Source organism: Balaenoptera musculus, chromosome 3 (genome assembly GCF_009873245.2).
Source record: "Balaenoptera musculus isolate JJ_BM4_2016_0621 chromosome 3, mBalMus1.pri.v3, whole genome shotgun sequence".
NCBI classification, from domain to species: domain Eukaryota; kingdom Metazoa; phylum Chordata; class Mammalia; order Artiodactyla; family Balaenopteridae; genus Balaenoptera; species Balaenoptera musculus.
Window position 1 is genome coordinate 135516074 of NC_045787.1, and position 18054 is coordinate 135534127.

Below are 18054 nucleotides of genomic sequence, written 5' to 3' on the forward strand. Positions count from 1 at the left end.
AACCACTGCGCCACCAGGGAAGCCCTCTGGTTTTTCTTGATCATTCAGAAGATCTGGCCACTGTGGGTCCACAATTTATCTGCTTCATTCATTTACGTCATGTGTGTGGCTCCTGAGGGCTTTGAGTTTGTACCTCCTTTTGCAGTCCCTTTAGCTCTCAATCCTCCTGAATAGGCCCCAATGAGTATTTCCAATGAAAGAAAGAAGAGACGGGAAGAATAATCAAAGAGGTAGTAGCAGGGCCACGTTCTCATGCCTGCCAATAACCACTGTGTTACAATGGGCAGGCTGCTTGACCCCTCTGAGTCTACTTTTCTAATTATAAAAGAGGATAATGGGCCCTGCCTCACTGCTTCCCAGGAAGCTGTAGTGTACTTACACCCAGGTAAAGTAAACAAATGATGGTGAGAGTAAAGCCAAAACTATTCAATTCTTCAAGCTCTCCTCCTCCCTTTTTCTGGGAAAGAAAACAAGGTGTGAAGATGGCTGGCAGGAGCCACAAAATTGCTTCCCACAAAGAAAGTTTTGCAACTCTTCAACCAAGTAAGAGGGAGGAACACTTGTAAGAGAAGAAAAAAAGGGGCAGGAGAGAATTTACAAAGCTGGGCTGAAAGACTGTGGGGTCCCATTTCCCATCAGCAGATGTGGATTCCCTCAGGGTTAGGGACTCCTGGGTTCCCCTCAGGGGCCCTGCACTTCTGGCTGACACGGGCCACAGAAAAGAAAAGAAACATGGCCAGGGTGCAGATGTTTTTTAAAGTTTGTCATATTTAAAAAAATTTACATTTTTGGGAAAAATACTGAAAAATACAAAAAAAGAAAAATCTCACAATTCCACCATTGCAAATTCGTAAAGTAAGAAATGGGAGTTTAAATCTCTCCAATCCTACATCCTAGAGGTAACTGCCGTTAGGAGTCTCACACACTAACAGATATTGCCCTCTGATTATATACAAACCTGTTTATACATACATATCTACACACACAAATTTATTTTTAATGTAAAGTGGCCCATGTCATGTATATTGGTCTGCAATTTGCTTTCATCTCCAAATGATGTATCATGTTCATTTTCCCTTATAGGTACATAAAGATTTACCTCAATTTTTTTTTTTTACCTCAATTTTTAATTTATCCTTTTTTTTCATTTGTACCATTGCTTTTATTTATTCATTTATTTTTTACTTACCTAAATCATTTAAATGGTTGCATAGTATTCCATGGTATGGTACTAACATTTATTTATGATAGGGCTTTACTGGTCTCCCAGACCACTACCAGGAAACGTCTGGATTGTTTTCAGTTCTTTTGCTACCACAACCAACGCTGTAGTGAGGATTCCTAAAAACATACTTCTATGAACGTGTGCTATTATTAATTCTGTAGTGTAAAAAGAGGAATTACTGGGTCAGTGGGTATACACATCTTAAATTTTAACAGACACTACCAAATTATCTTCCCAAAGGTTGTACCAATTTTTATTCTCACAGACAGCCTTATGAGAGTGCCTTTTCCCCCAGACTCTCAGCAAAACTGCTTTAAAAAAAAAAAAAAAGGTTGGTACTTCATCCAGTACACTGGGTCCAGTCAGCATATTATAATTAGCTATGGAGCTTCAAAAAACAAAAATAAAAACAAAAGCCTGAATTCTGCCCCCAGAACACTTAACATCAGAGTTTCCAAGAGTAGGGCCCAGGCGTTGGCAGTTTTAAGCTTCGCAAGGTAACTGCTGTGCAGCCAATGTCCAAGAACCCCTGTTTGCATAGTAGAATCACTGGGGGAAATTTTTTAAATCCCGATGCTCAGATCCCACCCCTGGACAATTAAATCAGAATCTCTGGGGGTGGGAAGGAGGCAATGGTGACCCGCAAAGTTCCGCAAATAATTTCAACATATCACCGAAGGTTAGACTTGCTAAGAGGTGACAACACCGGTGGGCTGAGCAGTCACTGAAGATGGCAGGCAAGGCTGGCAGGTGCGATGCTGAGCTCCAGATAGAATCACCTGCCAGAGGACTGGCTGAAATGCTGGGTCCCTGACAAGTGCCCTGGGGCACCCCTGGATGGATCCTCCCCATGGTGCTCTGGGTTTAATCTGAGAGTGGCGCCCTCCCTTTGGAGGCCACGTTCCTTGGAGTATAAAAGTACGTGAGAGCCTTAATTGAAGGCTGGCTTGGCTACCATTTTTGGTGACCCAGGCTTTCTTCTGTAGCACAAACCAACACAGACAGATGGATGCACAGACAAACACAACACACAACCCCACACCAGAACACTGGTTTCAACCTGGTTGCATGTTGGAAATTACCCCAGAGATTTCCATTTAATTGGTCTGCAGTATTAAGTGGGCATCAATACCTGGTTTAAATCACCTTTATTAAGGCGTAATTTAAATACAATGAAGCGCAATCATCTAAAGTGTAGACTTGGATATGTTTTGACAAACACATACACCATAAACTACCACTTGTTATCAATGTGTAAATGGTTCCTTTACCCTGCGGTCCTGTGTCAGTCACTTCCACCCACTTCCTCCCTCCGGTTCTGCCTTAGAACTTCATGACAATGGAATCAAGCAGTATGTGCTCTTTGGATCTCACCTTCTTCACTTGGCATAAGGCTTTTGAGACTCATTTAGGTTGTATCAGTCGTCCATTTTTTGTTATTGTGAAATAACAGTCTATTGCATGAATACAGCATAATTCACTTTTTGATAAACTTTTGGGTTGTTGTTTGAGATTATTATGAATAAGGCTGTAATGAACATGCGTGCACAAGTCTTTGCAATGTCTGCATTTCACTTAGGTAAAACTATCTAGGGGTGGAATTGTTGGCTTGTATGTTAATTATATGTTGAATTTTATAAGAAACTAAAAAACTGTTTTCCAAAATGGTTGTTCTGATTTACATCCTCACTAGTAGTGAATTAGAGTTCCAGTTCCTCCACGTCCTCCCCAACCATTGGTACTGTCGATCTTTTTCATTTTAGTCATTACAGTGAGTGTATAGTGGTACCTCGTTGTAGGTTTAATTCCTATTTCCCTAATGACTGATTATGTAAAGCATATTTTTATGTGTTTATTGGCCATTTGTATGTCTTCTTTAGTGAAGTGTCTATTTAAATCTTTTGCTCATACTTTTTATTGGGTTGTTGGGCTTCTTACTATTAAGGTGTAAGGGTTCTTTTTATATTCTTGATATGGATCTGCTGTCAGATATATGTATTGCAAATATTTTCTCCTTATCTGTAGCTTGCTTTTTCAGTTTCTTAATGGTCTTTTGAAGAGCAGAAGTTTTAACTCAATGAAACCCAATTATTATTACTTTTTTCTTGTATGCTTAGTGCTTTCTGTGCCTTGTCCAAAAAACCTTTGCCTACCCTAAAATCTTGCAGATTTTCTCCTTAGTCTCCTTCTCAAAGTTTTCCAGTCTTAGCTTTTATGTTGAGGTCTGTGGTCCGTTCTGAATTTATTTTTACATATGGTGTGAGGCGGGGGGAGAAGTGGAGATGTACTTTTTTCCATGTGGATACCAGTTGTACTAGCAACTCTTGAAAAGACTGTCCTTTGGGGGCAGCTCCCTAGGTGGTTGTAAGGAGCTGTGCTAACTGCTGTTCATCCTGAACTGGTCACACTCTGAGGGGTCCTCCCAAGCCCAGCCCCTTCTGCTGACACTCCACTTCCTTAAGTCCACCTCACCGGAATAGATAACTTTACACCTGGGCAGGTTCTTAGCGATGTCCTTGGCCAACTATTTTTGAGTTCTTGTTCTTATGAAAGCTAAACATGGACACAGTTTCATCATTCAGCATGTCACGAACTCAGCTACACACAACAGCATCCCTCTGTCCCCTTCCCCCCTCATGCCCCCTCTCTCCCCAAAAATGCAGCTACTTCCAGTAAACATTTAGCCGACTGAGCGCAGCCATCATTGAGACCCAGTTCTTCAGCCTCCCCCAGGCTCCAAACCTCTACCTACAAACACACTTCACACTCACTCTCCATACAGCTCACACGTTCACCGCACTTCACACATCCCTCACCCCACTGCCTCTACCCATCACACGCCTGCTTTCTACACGCACCACATGCGCACCCACATGACTAACACTATTGAATTCTCTAACGGCTTGAACAACAGTTGTCTTAAAAACAGCTGAACATCTGGAGAACGTCCAACCTTGTCACTATGGAAATGAATGCAAATGAAAAACAATGAAGTAACAGTTTAAACGTGTGATGAATTTATCGAAAAGTAACTGGCCCCATACTGACTGATGAAGGTATGAGAAAAATAGTACCCTATTGCTTGTGGCAATACAGATTGACACGATCTTTTAAAAATACTTATCAAACTAGGAAGAGGTACCAGAAGTCTCACGAGTGTTTATAATCTTTCACTTAGCGATCCTACATTTGGAAATACAACTCCAGGAAAGTATCATAGAAGAAAAAAGCAATATGCATAAAGATTCTTCCCCTAGTGTTATTTATTTATAACAAACAAATGGAAAGAACCCAAAAGGTCAGCAATAGGGGGGTATTACGGTACACTCATTTTATGTGTTAAAATGTATCAATACCTCTATTTGATACATTAAAAATGACCAATATGAAGACTAGGTAGCATCTCTCAAATATTCATGACATAGTATGAAGAGAAAACAGCAGAACACACAATTTGATCACTGATTAAAACCATCTAATCATGCTGGATGTACACGGCAGTGGGAAAACTGAATACGGATAAATGAAATAATGCAAGCGGGTTATATTTTGGAAAGAGTTGTGCATATTTGCTGTTTCCAATGCCTCCCCTCCGTTTTTTTTTTAAGACTCACTCTAGTCAGGCTTTTGCCCCCAGTCCTTGTCCAAAGCTGCCCTCCAAGTCAGGGTCACCAGTGTCACAGGGGTTTGCTAAATCTATAGGTCAATTCTCAGTCCTCTTCGTACTTGATCTGTCAGAAGCATTTGACGGGGTTGACACCTCTCTCCTCGGTATGCCTCCTTCACATGGCTGCCAAGACGCTCTCGCTTTCCTCCCACCTTTCCGATCACTCCCCAGAATCATGACTGGTTTTCCTCTTCTCTGTACCCTCCTCCTGTCTGAGGACCCCATGGCTCATTCTTTGATTGTCTTCTCTCTGTCTTGACTTATTCCTTTGGTGATCTCATCCAGCTTCATGTCTTTAAATACTCTCTATATGCCAACAACTCCCAAATACACATCTTCAGCCCAGATCTCTTTTCCAAACACCAGATTCCTACATCAAACTGACCAGCGACACCTTCTCTCAGGTGTGTAACAGGCATGGAAGATGCGACACATCCCAATGAACCCTTGTTCCTCCTTCCTAAACCCACTCCTCCTGCAGTTTTCTCCATCCAATAAATGGCAACTCCATCCTGCCAATTGCTCAGGCCCAGAGAGGCTCATTTATCCCATTCTTTCACACCCTACGTGCAATCTATCAGGAAGGCTTGTTGGCTCTATCTTGAAAATACCTCCAGCTTCAGGCCACTTTTCACCACCTCTACCACTACAGCCTTGGTCTGGGGCACTGTCCTTTGTCACCTGGACTATTGCAATCATCTCTTACAAGTCTCCCTGCTTCTGCCCTTGTTCCACTAAGGTCTATTCTCAGCAAAGCAGCCAGAGTGACCCTTTTAAGACATAAAACAGGTCACGCCACTCATCTGCTTAAAATTTTCCAGTGGCTCCCACCATGTTGAATAAAAGCCTGAACCCTTCAGGTGGACCACTGCCCACACTCTGCTGGCCTGATGCCCCTCTCCCCGCTTCCTCACGCATTCTGCTATATGCACACCTGCGTCCTTGCCATCCCTCAAGCGAGCTAAATGTGATCACGCAGTGGAGTTTTTGTTCAATCAGCTCTCTCTACTCGAAACGCTCTCCCCACCTCCTTCAAGTCTTAGCTCAAATCTCATTTTCTCGACAAGGTCTTCTTCCTGAAGACCTTTACCACTGTCCCTCCCCGCCACCCACAAAGGCACCCCAGCACACCTCAGCCCCATGCTCTGCTTCCCCTTTTCCCATAACACTGATAATTTTCTAACATACTACATAATCTGTTTACTTATTCTGTTTATTTTCTGTTTCTTCTGCCAAAATGAAAGTTCTGTAAGGACAAGGATCATTGCCATTTGGAACTCTCACGTACCCCACGCTCCCAGAACAGTGCCTAGAACATTGTAGGAGGTCAATAAATATTTGCTGAATGAACGAACGCTGGATGGTGGATTTAATTTGTTGCTCAATTCTATTGTGTCTAGAACTCTTAAGAGAGTAATTTCAGTCAGTGGACACACAGAGGATTGGTCTGAGCTCACGGCTCTGAGTGCTTGGGCCTCGATGGTCACATACATACCGCATCTGTATCACTGGCTCCATCTGCGGAGGTGGTACCCTCCATCCAATGAGAGCGCCTTACAGCCAAAAGAAAACCAGTAGCCCGATAGCTGGTAAAACTACCAGAGAGAATTCTTTCTATTGTGGTTCTCATTTACTCACCTCCTAACACATACCCCCATTTCTGCCATCATCCCCTCCAGAATAAACTCTGCCACTGCATGATACTCCATCCTTCTATCTCTCCAGCAACTCCCAGAAGCACCTGAAAATCTCACTCCCACCATCAGATTTTAATGAGGGGGATGCACTCAGCAATTACAAACAGGAAAGGACTGATTAGGGGTCCTGTACATCAGTGTTTAACCCAGCATACCGTGCAGCCCTCCAAGCATTAACCTCATTCCCCATACATACTCAATTAGGCATATTTACTTCTCATTATCCCGTATGCAATCATGAGTGCTAATAAAAACCTCGGCTACCACCAACAATGCAATTAATGCCATTAGCCGTCTCTCAGAAACTCTCCTATGCTTTGGTGCCAACAATAGTCTGCTCATTCACCCACTTGGTCGTGCATTCATGCACGTATGCCCTTTTCTATGTAGCAAAGGTCAAGTGCACACCTACTAAGTGCCTTACCAGGCAAAGGCCTGGGACTAGACAGGTGAATTAGACATTGTCCTGCTCTAGAAGAGCTAGTCTCGGTAGGTAAGTGGTTATACTACAGAGCAATGAGGGGCACAGCAGAGGTATGACCAGGTGCTGCTGAAACCCAGAGGAGGATGTGGATGGAGAAGCCCAATTCCACTCCCAGCACCAGTTCAAATCCCAGCTCTGCCATGTTTTGACTCTGAGTGTTGAGCAGTCGATTTCTACCTGTGAGTCCCATTTCTAAGGTGGGGATAATCACCCTAGCATGCCACAGGGAAGCTGGGATGACTGAATGAGTGATGTCTCTCCAGTTCCTCTCCCAGCACACAGCACAGAGCGCACACTCAGGAAACAGGGGCCACTGGGATTTGGCGCCCTAATCTCAACCTTCAGACACGTGCCTTTGCATCCCATTTTCCTCTTGCCTGAAAGGACAAAAAGGAATCCCACAGTTCAGAAGGTGGAGAGCGAGACAGAAACATCGTCTTTCCTCTGTACACGTGAACAAATGGGGCAGCGAATTTCCGAGGACAGGAATAGTCTTGGCCGAGAAGGTGCGTGATGGATGAGGCCCAAATACACAACAACTCTCCCCGGCTGGGGTACCTCGACCTGGGTTCTTCCACCTGTCAGACAACATGCTTCTTCCTGTATCAACCTATGCCTCCATCATAGTCACAGAGACAAAGACACTAAGAATCTTCCCTCTGGGTCAGGATGCCTGGAGCACAGATACGATGTGAGGGTGGGCTGAACGGTGTGATGGGCTAGTGGCACATACAGTCAGACCACTCCATGACAGACACATACGTGTGCATGCTGGCTGCTGGGGACCTGCTTTGGGGGCAGCGACTGCTCCAAAATGGTCTGGCCATGACAAAGACACATCTACCTTATAGGAAAAAAAATCTGTATGCGTGGAAATCAATATATGTAAAAAAAGAATATATGTACATATACACATAAACACAAATGACTGGGAAATTTCTGGAGTGATACACAAGAAATTGATAGCAGTGGTTGCCTCTGTAAAATTGGGGAGATGGGTTGTGAGAGGTGGAGTTTTTAGATTCTATTTAAAATCCTTCTGAACTGTTATTTATATATGAGCATACATTATCTATCTATATCTACACTGACATCTCTGTCTAACTCTATGTGAAACAAAACACAATCTGGCTTCATGAGTCCCTGCTGGTAGCTCTTCCAGACTTGGGGGCTGGGCAGGAGGTAGAGGGATGGGCAGAGGGGATGGGAAGGGAGGACGGCCAGGAACTTACTGGTGTTATGGTCTATGAAGTAATCTCCAACCTGTGGGTCGTACGCCTCTTCCCATCCCAGCGGCAACTCATCACTAATGCAGTCAGCAAAGGTGAGCGGTTTGGTGTACCTGGCAAGGGAGAGGAGAAACAGATTCCATCAGCCCACGGTCCCCAAGACCGCGCAACACGTAGCTGCTCTCAACCTCCCTGCTCCTCTGCGGCGACCCACCAGATCCAGAAGCTTTGCACTGTGACACCAGCTCTGCTGTCCCCGGGAAGATGAATGCACAACTGAAGCAGCAGGATTAGAGCACCTGGGAGGGAGGCGGGGAATCTGCTCGGCTCCCAACTTTCCACAAACTGGGGAGTGATTTGAGCAAGTCACCTGCCTTCTCTGGGCCTCTGTTCCTGCATCTCTAAGTGAGGGGGGGTCACAGGAAAGGGCTCGAGGGTCAAGTCTTACTTCCGGACTCGAACTCCAGCCCTCTCTGGCTGCTCCACCTGCAATTCACTTGTCCACCACAGCCCCAGCCATCCCCCCGGCTCTAGCCCATGTCTGTCCTACCTCCTTCCCCTCTGGAAAACTAGCTTACGGCAGCATCTAGAATAGCAGATGTTCCCTCCTTGTGAGTTTGGCCAAAAACCGTATTTCTTTGCTTCCTGGGCCGATTCCCAAATGCCTGTACCCACTGCTGTCCTTCCCTGCAAAATCCAGGCCAAACTGACCTTTTAGCGATAACCACCCTCTAAGTCACCATATTGTGGGGAGTGAGGTGGTGGTAATCACCCAGTCTTGGTGGCTAAGTCAGATGGACAGACAGACAAATCACCCAACGAAACAAACGAAGGTTTTTCAAGGCTGGAAAACACCATAAACCCTTGGTCAAGCACTTTAGCCAGCGTGCAGGGAGCCAGGAATCTAGATACACAAAAGTCAGCTTGAGTGGCGCCCCCAGACGGCCCCTTTGGTTTTTCCCCATAGCTGTATCTGCCTAAAATACATATTCTAATATTCTCCCTCTCCTGTCTGCTCCCAATTCCCTCCCAATTCTGGAAGCCCAGAAGGCTCTGCTTCAACACTCTTTAGACAGATTGGCAAACTGAGGTACAATGGGAGAGGAGGAAAGATGAGTGGGACGGGGTCAAGGATTCCTGATCAAGAACTTCCCTCCAAGCCGCAGGAAATGACTCTCCCATCTTGTGCAATCTCCTTCCCTCTTAAACCCACTCCAAATCAAGCTTAAAGCAAAATATGTGGGGGAAAAAGAAACACTGCAAGAGCCCCTGGTGGATAGACCTGGTGTGTTCATGTACCACTATATATCCAGGGTCTGGTAGGCTAAGAAAAGTATCTATTGACTGAAGGAATGGATAGACCCAAAGCTTCTGTTAGTCAGTAATTTACTGCTGTATTGCGGGAGACAAAGGATGAGGCAGAGGCGTATATGATATGCAACAGACTAAGCCCTATCCAATAAGGATTCAATAAGCATTACTTACCAGCTGTGTGAGTATGGCAACTTACTGTCCCTCTCTGAGCCTCAGTATTTTTATCTGAAATGTGGGGATAATAATAACTCTCCAGGTTGTCAATGTTAAATAAAGTCATGTTTGTAAAAACATTTAGTGCAGAGGCTGGTGCAAATGGACGCTCAAAGGACATTCTTCTCTGCTTCCCAGAAGGGGAAACTGAGACTAAGAAAGATTAAATAACATTCTCGATGTCCGTAACAATGACAAAGCTGGGATTTCAAGCAAGGCACTCTGTCTTCAGAGCCCCTGTTGTGAGCCAAAAGGTTCTCTTGAAAGTTGACATCTTCAATGCATCTCCTGAGCCCCACGCAAAATTACAAGCCACCGTCTTGGAGTAAAAGAAGGAAGAGGTGGGGAAGACACAGGTGATTTCCTCGGGTCAGAAGGCACTTCATTCAGGAGCACCTTTGCCAACCTGGATAAAGTTTCCGCAAAGCTGTCTTCAGCCCACTCCACCACTCCACCCCAAGCCCTGCATAGACTTCAGAAACAAAAGACCATGTCCCTCAGTACTCCTCCTCCTCCTCAAACTACTGTAAATGATTTGTTCCCACTTCCTGATGGAGAATGAAGACCAGTGACCAACAGCCAAATCTCATCCAACATCATTTCATCTAACACAGCTTTGAAAAGGCCTCTGAAGGAAAACTCCATACAGAGGTATACTCCTCCACGGCAAGTGACTCTATTACTGAGGACAGATAAATCTGGGAGGGAACAGGAATGCCTGAGCCAACCACAGTCAGACCTTTGTTTCTGACTCATTCCTCTCCCTGGGCTCAGCCCTGAGAAGCCCCACCTGCCAGCCTGGCTGGGGAGATGGGAATCTTGTTAGTTACACTTTGCAACCTAGAAAATCAAGAAGATAAAAGATACATCTCCTCTCCACAGCTCCCTGAATCCCTGTGTGGATCACCACCTTTCAAAATTCTTCTCTGGGGATGAATTAAATGATTTCATCAATGGTGCATCTAAGCAACAGAATCTTATGTTCCCCACGATCGGTGCTCAATAAACATTTGTGGAATGGGTGAATACAATAATGAATACCTAAGAACAAAAATTAATGGTGTGTTCTATATTTTGCCAACGTGGAAGGATGCTCTTAACATACTATGAGGAAAAGCAACATTGTTGAACAAGATATATACAATGGAATATTACTCAGCCATAAAAAGAAACGAAATTGAGTTATTTGTAGCGAGGTGGATGGACCTAGAGTCTGTCATACAGAGTGAATGAAGTAAGCCAGAAAGAGCAAAACAAATACTGTACGCTAATGCATATATGTGGAATCTAAAGAAAAAAAAGGTACTGATGAACCTAGTTGCAGGGCAGGAATAAAGAGGTAGACATAGAGAATGGACTTGAGGACATGGGGTGGGAGGGCGAAGCCAGGGCAAAGTGAGAGTAGCATCGACATATATACACTACCGAATGTAAAATAGTTGGCTGGTGGGAATCAGCAGCATAGCACAGGGAGGTCAGCTCCGTGCTTTGCGATGACCTAGAGGGGTGGGATAGGGAGGGTGGGAGGGAGACGCAAGAGGGAGGGGTTATGGGGATATATGTATACGTATAGCTGATTCACTTTTGTGTACAACAGAAACTAACAGTATTGTGAAGCAATTATACTCCAATAAAGATCTATTAAAAAAAAAAAAAGCTACAGGATACTGTTACAGTATATGACATTTTGCCTAAAATGCATATATGTTTGTAGAAGAGGAACTGGAAAGATATACATTAAAATGCTATCTTGGTATAGGGATTTTAACATAATTTAACTTTTTCCTTTCTAATCATTTTTTTAAACTAGTTTCTCTGTAATATTCCTATATCAGTTGGAATTAAAATATTTAATAATGGCTAAATCTAGGCCTAGAAAACAAGTTACATACATATCATGTTCCCTCTCTGGGCCACAGGCACTCTTCCTTTATTTTACCAGTGAGAAAACACACCCAACGTCACGGAGCTGGCAAACACCAGAGGTATAACCTGAAGTCCCATTGCCTGACTACAGAACCTGAGCTTTGCTAATAAAAACTGACAAGACCAAGGGAGTTTCAGAACAGTCTGGAGCACAAAGGAAGCTATGCCCGAGATACAGATGATGAAGCTGGGCAGGGGGGAAATCTGAAGCAGGCAGAAGGCACCCAAGCTGCGTCCTATGTGCAACTTCAGTATTCTATATCTTGGTGCAAAGCTACTCAATACGTTTGGATAATGCATGACTGCTTCATGAAAAGACAACTGTTTCACAGTTACCACGACAAGGGATTCACTGAGCTCTGTGTGTGAGGATGGGGACTGAGGGAGGAGCGGCAGGTCTAAGACACCCAAAATGCATCACTTTTCCAGAAAACCATTAACTCCACTGATTGTTCCAGGCTTGGACATCAAGAAGTCAGACCTGAAGTAAATGTTAGATACAAGTATCAGTAATGTACCCGACATTGGATATCCTACCAGGGCTGAGATGCTGATTCTTGCCTACGGTGAACACAGACATCGTGCCCAACAGGGATAAAGAAGAGGGAATCCAGGGGACCCAATGTTAGACGGAGGGGGCAAGAGGAGAAAGGAAGGCTTTGGGTTTGATATTCAGGCTTCCCTTCAAAGCGATCATGGAAAAAAAAAACCAGAGGGCTGATATCCAGGCTCCCAGAGCTCTTCCATGGGAAAGAGAAAAGCTTCTATTGGAAGACTATGCAACTTACAAGAAATCTGGACAGCGAGATTCTCTCTGGAACAAATGCCAAGAGGGAGATGAATTATTCAGTGTGCAGAGACGTGTCATTCAGAGAATCAGGATGAAGAGAAGCGTTTTTAGCTGCACAAGGATTTAAACACACACACACACACACACACACATATATACATGTGCACACACTTCTCTTCCCAGAGGGAGGAACTGTCCGTTTAAACCAGTCTCCCCTGGGAAACTGTGGGTGCTTCTCTGACCTGCAGTGCTTCCCCTTGGGCAAGTGCCAAGAATGTGAGCTGGGAAGAGATGTCTGCTTTCAGATGTGGCCAGGCCTTGGGGGCCTGCCTGCAACTCCCAGCCCCCATCCCCTGTTGAAGCGATTCGCCCCCATCCAGCCCGGTACAGTCCCTTCCTCCGGCCTCCAAGTCCTGGGCTGCTGGAAACCCAGATCGTGAAATCAAATGACCCAAATGCCGGAGGGGTGAGAGGGAAGGAGGGAAGAGCACCAAAAGAGAACTAGTTCTGCCTCTTCTTGATTACAAATCTCTGAAGGAGCACAAACATTCCTGAATGTTTCACAACAGGCTCTCCTGGAAAAAAAAGGGGCCCGGATGTGTTGCCTTGGAGACAGGTAGGGTCCTGTTGGGATCACCTGTCCAGGAACGCAGGCCCCTCGTCCTCTTTCCAGCTCCACATCGCCACGGCTGGCATTCAGTATTCAGACAGCGCGTCTTTTCTAAGGAGGCAGCTCAGAGAAGGAGCAGAAAGCCTTTTGCCAAGTCTAACACTGGGTGGTGATTCTCTTGGGACTGAAGAACGCATAACATATCTTTCATGTTCCTAGTGCTTCCCGAGCAATCTGAACGCTTCCCACAGTAACCTCTTTATCGCCGTCCAGCGGGATGCTGACCCCCCCAGACCGTGCTCTCTCTGAGGGCCAGCTGGGCGGGATCGCTTTCTAAAGGGCCCTGCAGACTGCATGCCAAGAACTGTCCAAACTTTCAGCCGAACCTCTCCTCCCAGCCCAGGCACAATGGCCAGGCCGGTTCTTCCCACCCCGGGGTGTTTCACACGCATAGTTCCCATAGCTCAGGATTACACAACTCCTGAGGACACGCCACCACCGGACTGCGGCAGAGCCCCAGTGCTAAGCAGCCCACACCTGCAAGGCTGGGGTGGCCAGAAGAAAGTGCAATCTTTGCAATTCTCCTTCCTCCCTTTAATTCGGTTTGGTGCAAACACCTTCATTCATTCCTTAAACAAATCTGGGGATGAAAAAAAATCACCATCTCCTAGTTGGTGAGGACGGCTGAGCACATGAACCACAGCTGAACCGGAGCAAACACCCAGCTACAGAAGTGGACAGGACAGACAGGACCTTGCCCTTACACTCCTGTCAGGGAGACACCCCAACCAGAAAATGAATCCACAGGATCATTTCAGAGACTCATGCTATTCAGAAAAGTACAACAGGGAGTGGGATTATGTGTAAGGGTGGGGCGGGGCAGGGCAGTCAAGGGAAGCAGGGGAAGCTTCTCGGAGGAGGTGATCTTGGAGGGGAGACCGGATGGTGGGAAGCAACAGGAACGGCCAGTACAAAGGCTTTGGGAAGGGATGATGGTGTGAGGAACAGAAAAGAAAGCCACGTATCTTCACATTATGAGTGATGGACTGGAGGTAGAGCGGGCAGAGGCTGGGCTTTTGGGGCTTTGGGGTCCCCGTTAAGACTCTGAGCGCCACCCTAGTGCCGAGATGCAGAAGGCGACCCAGAGAGGCTCTCTGACTCACCCTCTCCTCAACTCCTTTCTCCCTCCTTTCAATCAGCCCTCCAAGCAACAAGAATTTATTGCGTGGGCTTCCCTGGTGGCGCAACGGTTAAGAATCCGCCTGCCAGTGCAGGGGACACGGGTTCGAGCCCCGGTCTGGGAAGATCCCACTTGCCGCGGAGCAACTAAGCCCGTGCGTCACAACTACTGAAGCCCGTGCGCCTAGAGCCCGTGCTCCGTGTAACGAGAGAAGCCACGACAACGAGAAGCCCGTGCACCGCAACGAAGACCCAACGTAGCCAAAAATAAATAAATAAAATAAATACATTTACAAATAAAAATTAAAAAATAAACTCAATCAGGCTTTAAAAAAAAAGAATTTACTGCATGGACACAACAGCCTGGTCCCACGCCAGACACGACGAGGGCTAAGACACTTGAATAAGCCTTGTTTCTGCCTTCGAGAGCACAGGGTCTGGCCAGGCAGCCGAGGCTTACGCTGAAAGCAGGGAGTGGCCCATCCCTGTGACAGCATGTATAGCGGTTACGCTATCTTAGACTGTGAACCCCAGGCAATGAGAGGATGCAGGGATAGTTAATAAGATGCTAGGTCAGCTGTACAGATGTGAAAGACCAAGGGGGTGGGAGAAGGGAGAGACTGAGACGACGGGGTGTAGGCGGGGGGAGGCTGGAGAAGGAAGTAGTCCAGGGAAGACGGTGGTGGGCTTCACGGCTAATGGGGAGGCCGGGTCGTTGCTACCCACAAAGGCTGCGGAATTGATGCTGGGCTGAAACCCACTCTCTGCTCCGTCTACAACCACAGGTGTGTTACTTAACCTTGTTAGGAGTTTCCTTCTCTGTGAAACTTAGACATTCCAATCTCATAAGGGTGTTGCAGGGATTAAATGAGATAACCCATGTAAAGTGCTTAGCACAGGGCCTGCCATGTAATAAGCCCTCAGTAAATGCGGGCTGTTAACAGCTGAGAGATTTCTGCGCTCTGCGCACCGTGAGAATTGTGTCATCTCTCATCTTAAGTTGGTTGGATGTGTTAGCTATTATCATATCATCGTCATCATCATTACTGTCCCCATTTTCAACTCGAGAGATACGAGTGGTGGTTAAAAAAAAATCATAAGCTCTAGAGGGGTTGCCATGCAGGCGCCATCACTTACTCACTCTGTCCACTTGGGCGTGGACCCTAACTTGCCTGAACCTGCTTCTCCATCTGTAAAGTGGGGATGTTCCGAGTGACTACCTGCATTAAATGAGCTATGCTTGAGCCCACGGCACACAGGGCTCAACCAACATCACCTGTTCTTATCAGTTAGGTTTTATATCCCTTTCCATGATGAGGCAAAATACTTGTTCATGCTAATAGCCAACAAGCCTTGCACTGTATTCCACCGCCTCCTTTCCTGGAGGACTTGGGACTCTGGTTTTTTTTGGGAAATTAAACCAGAGTGAGTTAAGAGGTGGCAGCTGGATTGGCTTTGGCTCTCAAAATGTGTTCTCTGAAGGAGGCAGTTACACCAGGAATTTCCAAATTTTCTTTCCCTCAAACACTTCCGTCCCTCTACCCTCAAAACACCTGTCTTGACATTCTGGTTATTCGACCCCCAGACTTCCTTGCTTCCCTACTTTGGTAGGACTGGTTTATCCAGAAGCTTTCTTGGTCTAGTCACTCCCTCTCATTCCTGGCATTCTCCTCTGGGGAGGGAAAGTTCCAGACAGTTCCCCCTACCCCCTTCTAGTCTTTAACCCAGGCTTCCACAAACCAGTGGCTTACCTCCTCCTGCTAAATCCTGCCTTCACTCTGCCCCCCCCGAAACTGAGTTCTTGGGATCACACACCTGAGCCTTGGGCCTGTTCCCTTCCTTCGTCTCCATCCCCATGTCTTTATGCCTACTCATCCCTGGATACTCTCCAGCTCACTGACACAGTGGTGATTCTGCTATTCCTCTGCATCTCACTTGCTGGGATTTAAGATTAAGATTCTGAGAACCAGATCACGGATTAGCCTAGGCATGGCCAACTGACTACTGGGTGGCCAAATTCAGCTTATAGATATGTTTGTCTGTCTACTACAGTGCTGTGTTTTAAGAATGGAGCTAGCGTGCCTTTTGAAGGCAGGCACTCTCTAGCTGCACATAGTCCCCATTGCTCTCTAACATCTTTCTCCTGCATCTTGTCTTATCTAGAGGCAGCACAGAGTAGAAATTAGGAGCACGGGGCTTTGGAGCCAGACTCCTTGGGCTTACATCTCGGCTCTGCCTGTTTCTAGCTCTGTGACCTTGGGCAAGATACTTAAACTCTATTCGGCTCAGTTTTCACACTTGCAGAACAGGAGAAATAATAACACATTGATTGAGCATGGATTCTGTGCCAGGAACTGTTCCAAGCACTTTACATATGTTAACTCACTTGGTCCTCATAACAACGCTTTCAGGTAAGTACTGTTCAAACCCACCTTACAGTGTTCTTTGAGGATTAGATGAGATAATGGATGAAATATCACTTTGGTATATAGTACGTGCTCAATAAATGTGAGCAACTCATTATTATTTTCACTGCTGTCCAAATGAGGCACCTGATGCAGGGGTATTAAGGAATGTTAAAACTGAGTGTGATATCTGGGATCTGACAAATCAACTCCTTGTTTTATTGGTGAGAAAACTGAAGCACAGAGAGAAAGACTTGCCCAGAGCCACCCAAGGACCCAGTGGCAAGGCTGAGACTAAAACCTGGGGACCAACCCCAGGCCTGCATCACACTCATGACACCAAGAGATCAAGTCAGCCTGGCGCTGAGTTCAGCTCCATCTGAGATACAGCAATCATCTGAACAGGCTTCAAGAAATAGTTATTGATAGTATTGTCCTGGGCTAACTAACCCTGTTATACTGGAAGGAGAATTATCACTGGGCCAGAACCCGTATGAAACTATGAAGTTCCCATTCATGGACAGACAAGGTTGGGAGATGGGCCCTTCGTTTTGCTTGTTCCCTTGTTGGAGGGTAATTCTCTTAAAGCCCAGTACCACAGCAGAACAAAGCACTGGGTATACATGTTTGCCCTTCACCCAGCTCCATTCTCATTCCCGAACTGGGAGTTAGGCTAAGGAGGTTCTGTGCCCTATAGAAAGGGCCAACAGAACCAAATGGGACTCCCAGTTCCATCTTTCCTAGCTGTGTAATCTTAGGTATTCCTTCCCCAGCTCTAAGCCTCAGTTTCCCCATAGGTATAAAGCAGTCAAGAAAACCTGCCTCACGGGGCTCTGGTAGCACTGAACGAATTAGTACATTAGGAACAGCTCAATAGAGCCCTTGGCATGTGGTGCTGGGCAGATATGCAGAGCTCCTCCTTTTTGTATTTATGACCCTGAGGGCACTCAACCCCCAGCTTTGCTCCTTTCCAGTCCCAAGAGCTGGGTTTCCAAAGGGTCCTCCCAGGTGCTGGGCTGTCCAGGAGCTTCCAGCGTGATGGACAGAGGCCAAAGCCACCCTTCCCTGGAATCTGGCCATTCCTGTTCCTTGAGCTCTGACCCTCACCCCAGCCATGCAGCCTGAGGAGCTGATCCTTCTGGAAATGGAACTGGCCATGAAGGCTTCTCTGGGATCCTGACCTGTGGCTCCTTCCATGACAACACAGTTTAGGCAGAGCATTGGAAGGGGAGTGACGAGATCTGGGTTTGAATCCTGATGTTGCCACCAGATGAACCAGGCCCTTGGGGAAGGCACCCACCCTCTCTGGGCTTCC

General features: G+C 46.2%; 1 protein-coding gene across 2 annotated transcripts in view; it reads right to left on the reverse strand.

Moving 5' to 3' along the window:
- WWC1 (WW and C2 domain containing 1) overlaps positions 1-18054 on the reverse strand; it is a 149138-nt gene that overhangs the window by 66907 nt on the left and 64177 nt on the right. For both annotated transcript variants that reach the window (XR_005019478.1, XM_036849151.1), the window contains exon 2: positions 8306-8415. Coding sequence is in view for 1 of the 2 variants with exons in the window: in XM_036849151.1 (XP_036705046.1) it covers positions 8306-8415 (110 nt within the window). In the remaining variant the exon portion in view is untranslated. The remainder of the gene's footprint in view (positions 1-8305; positions 8416-18054) is intronic.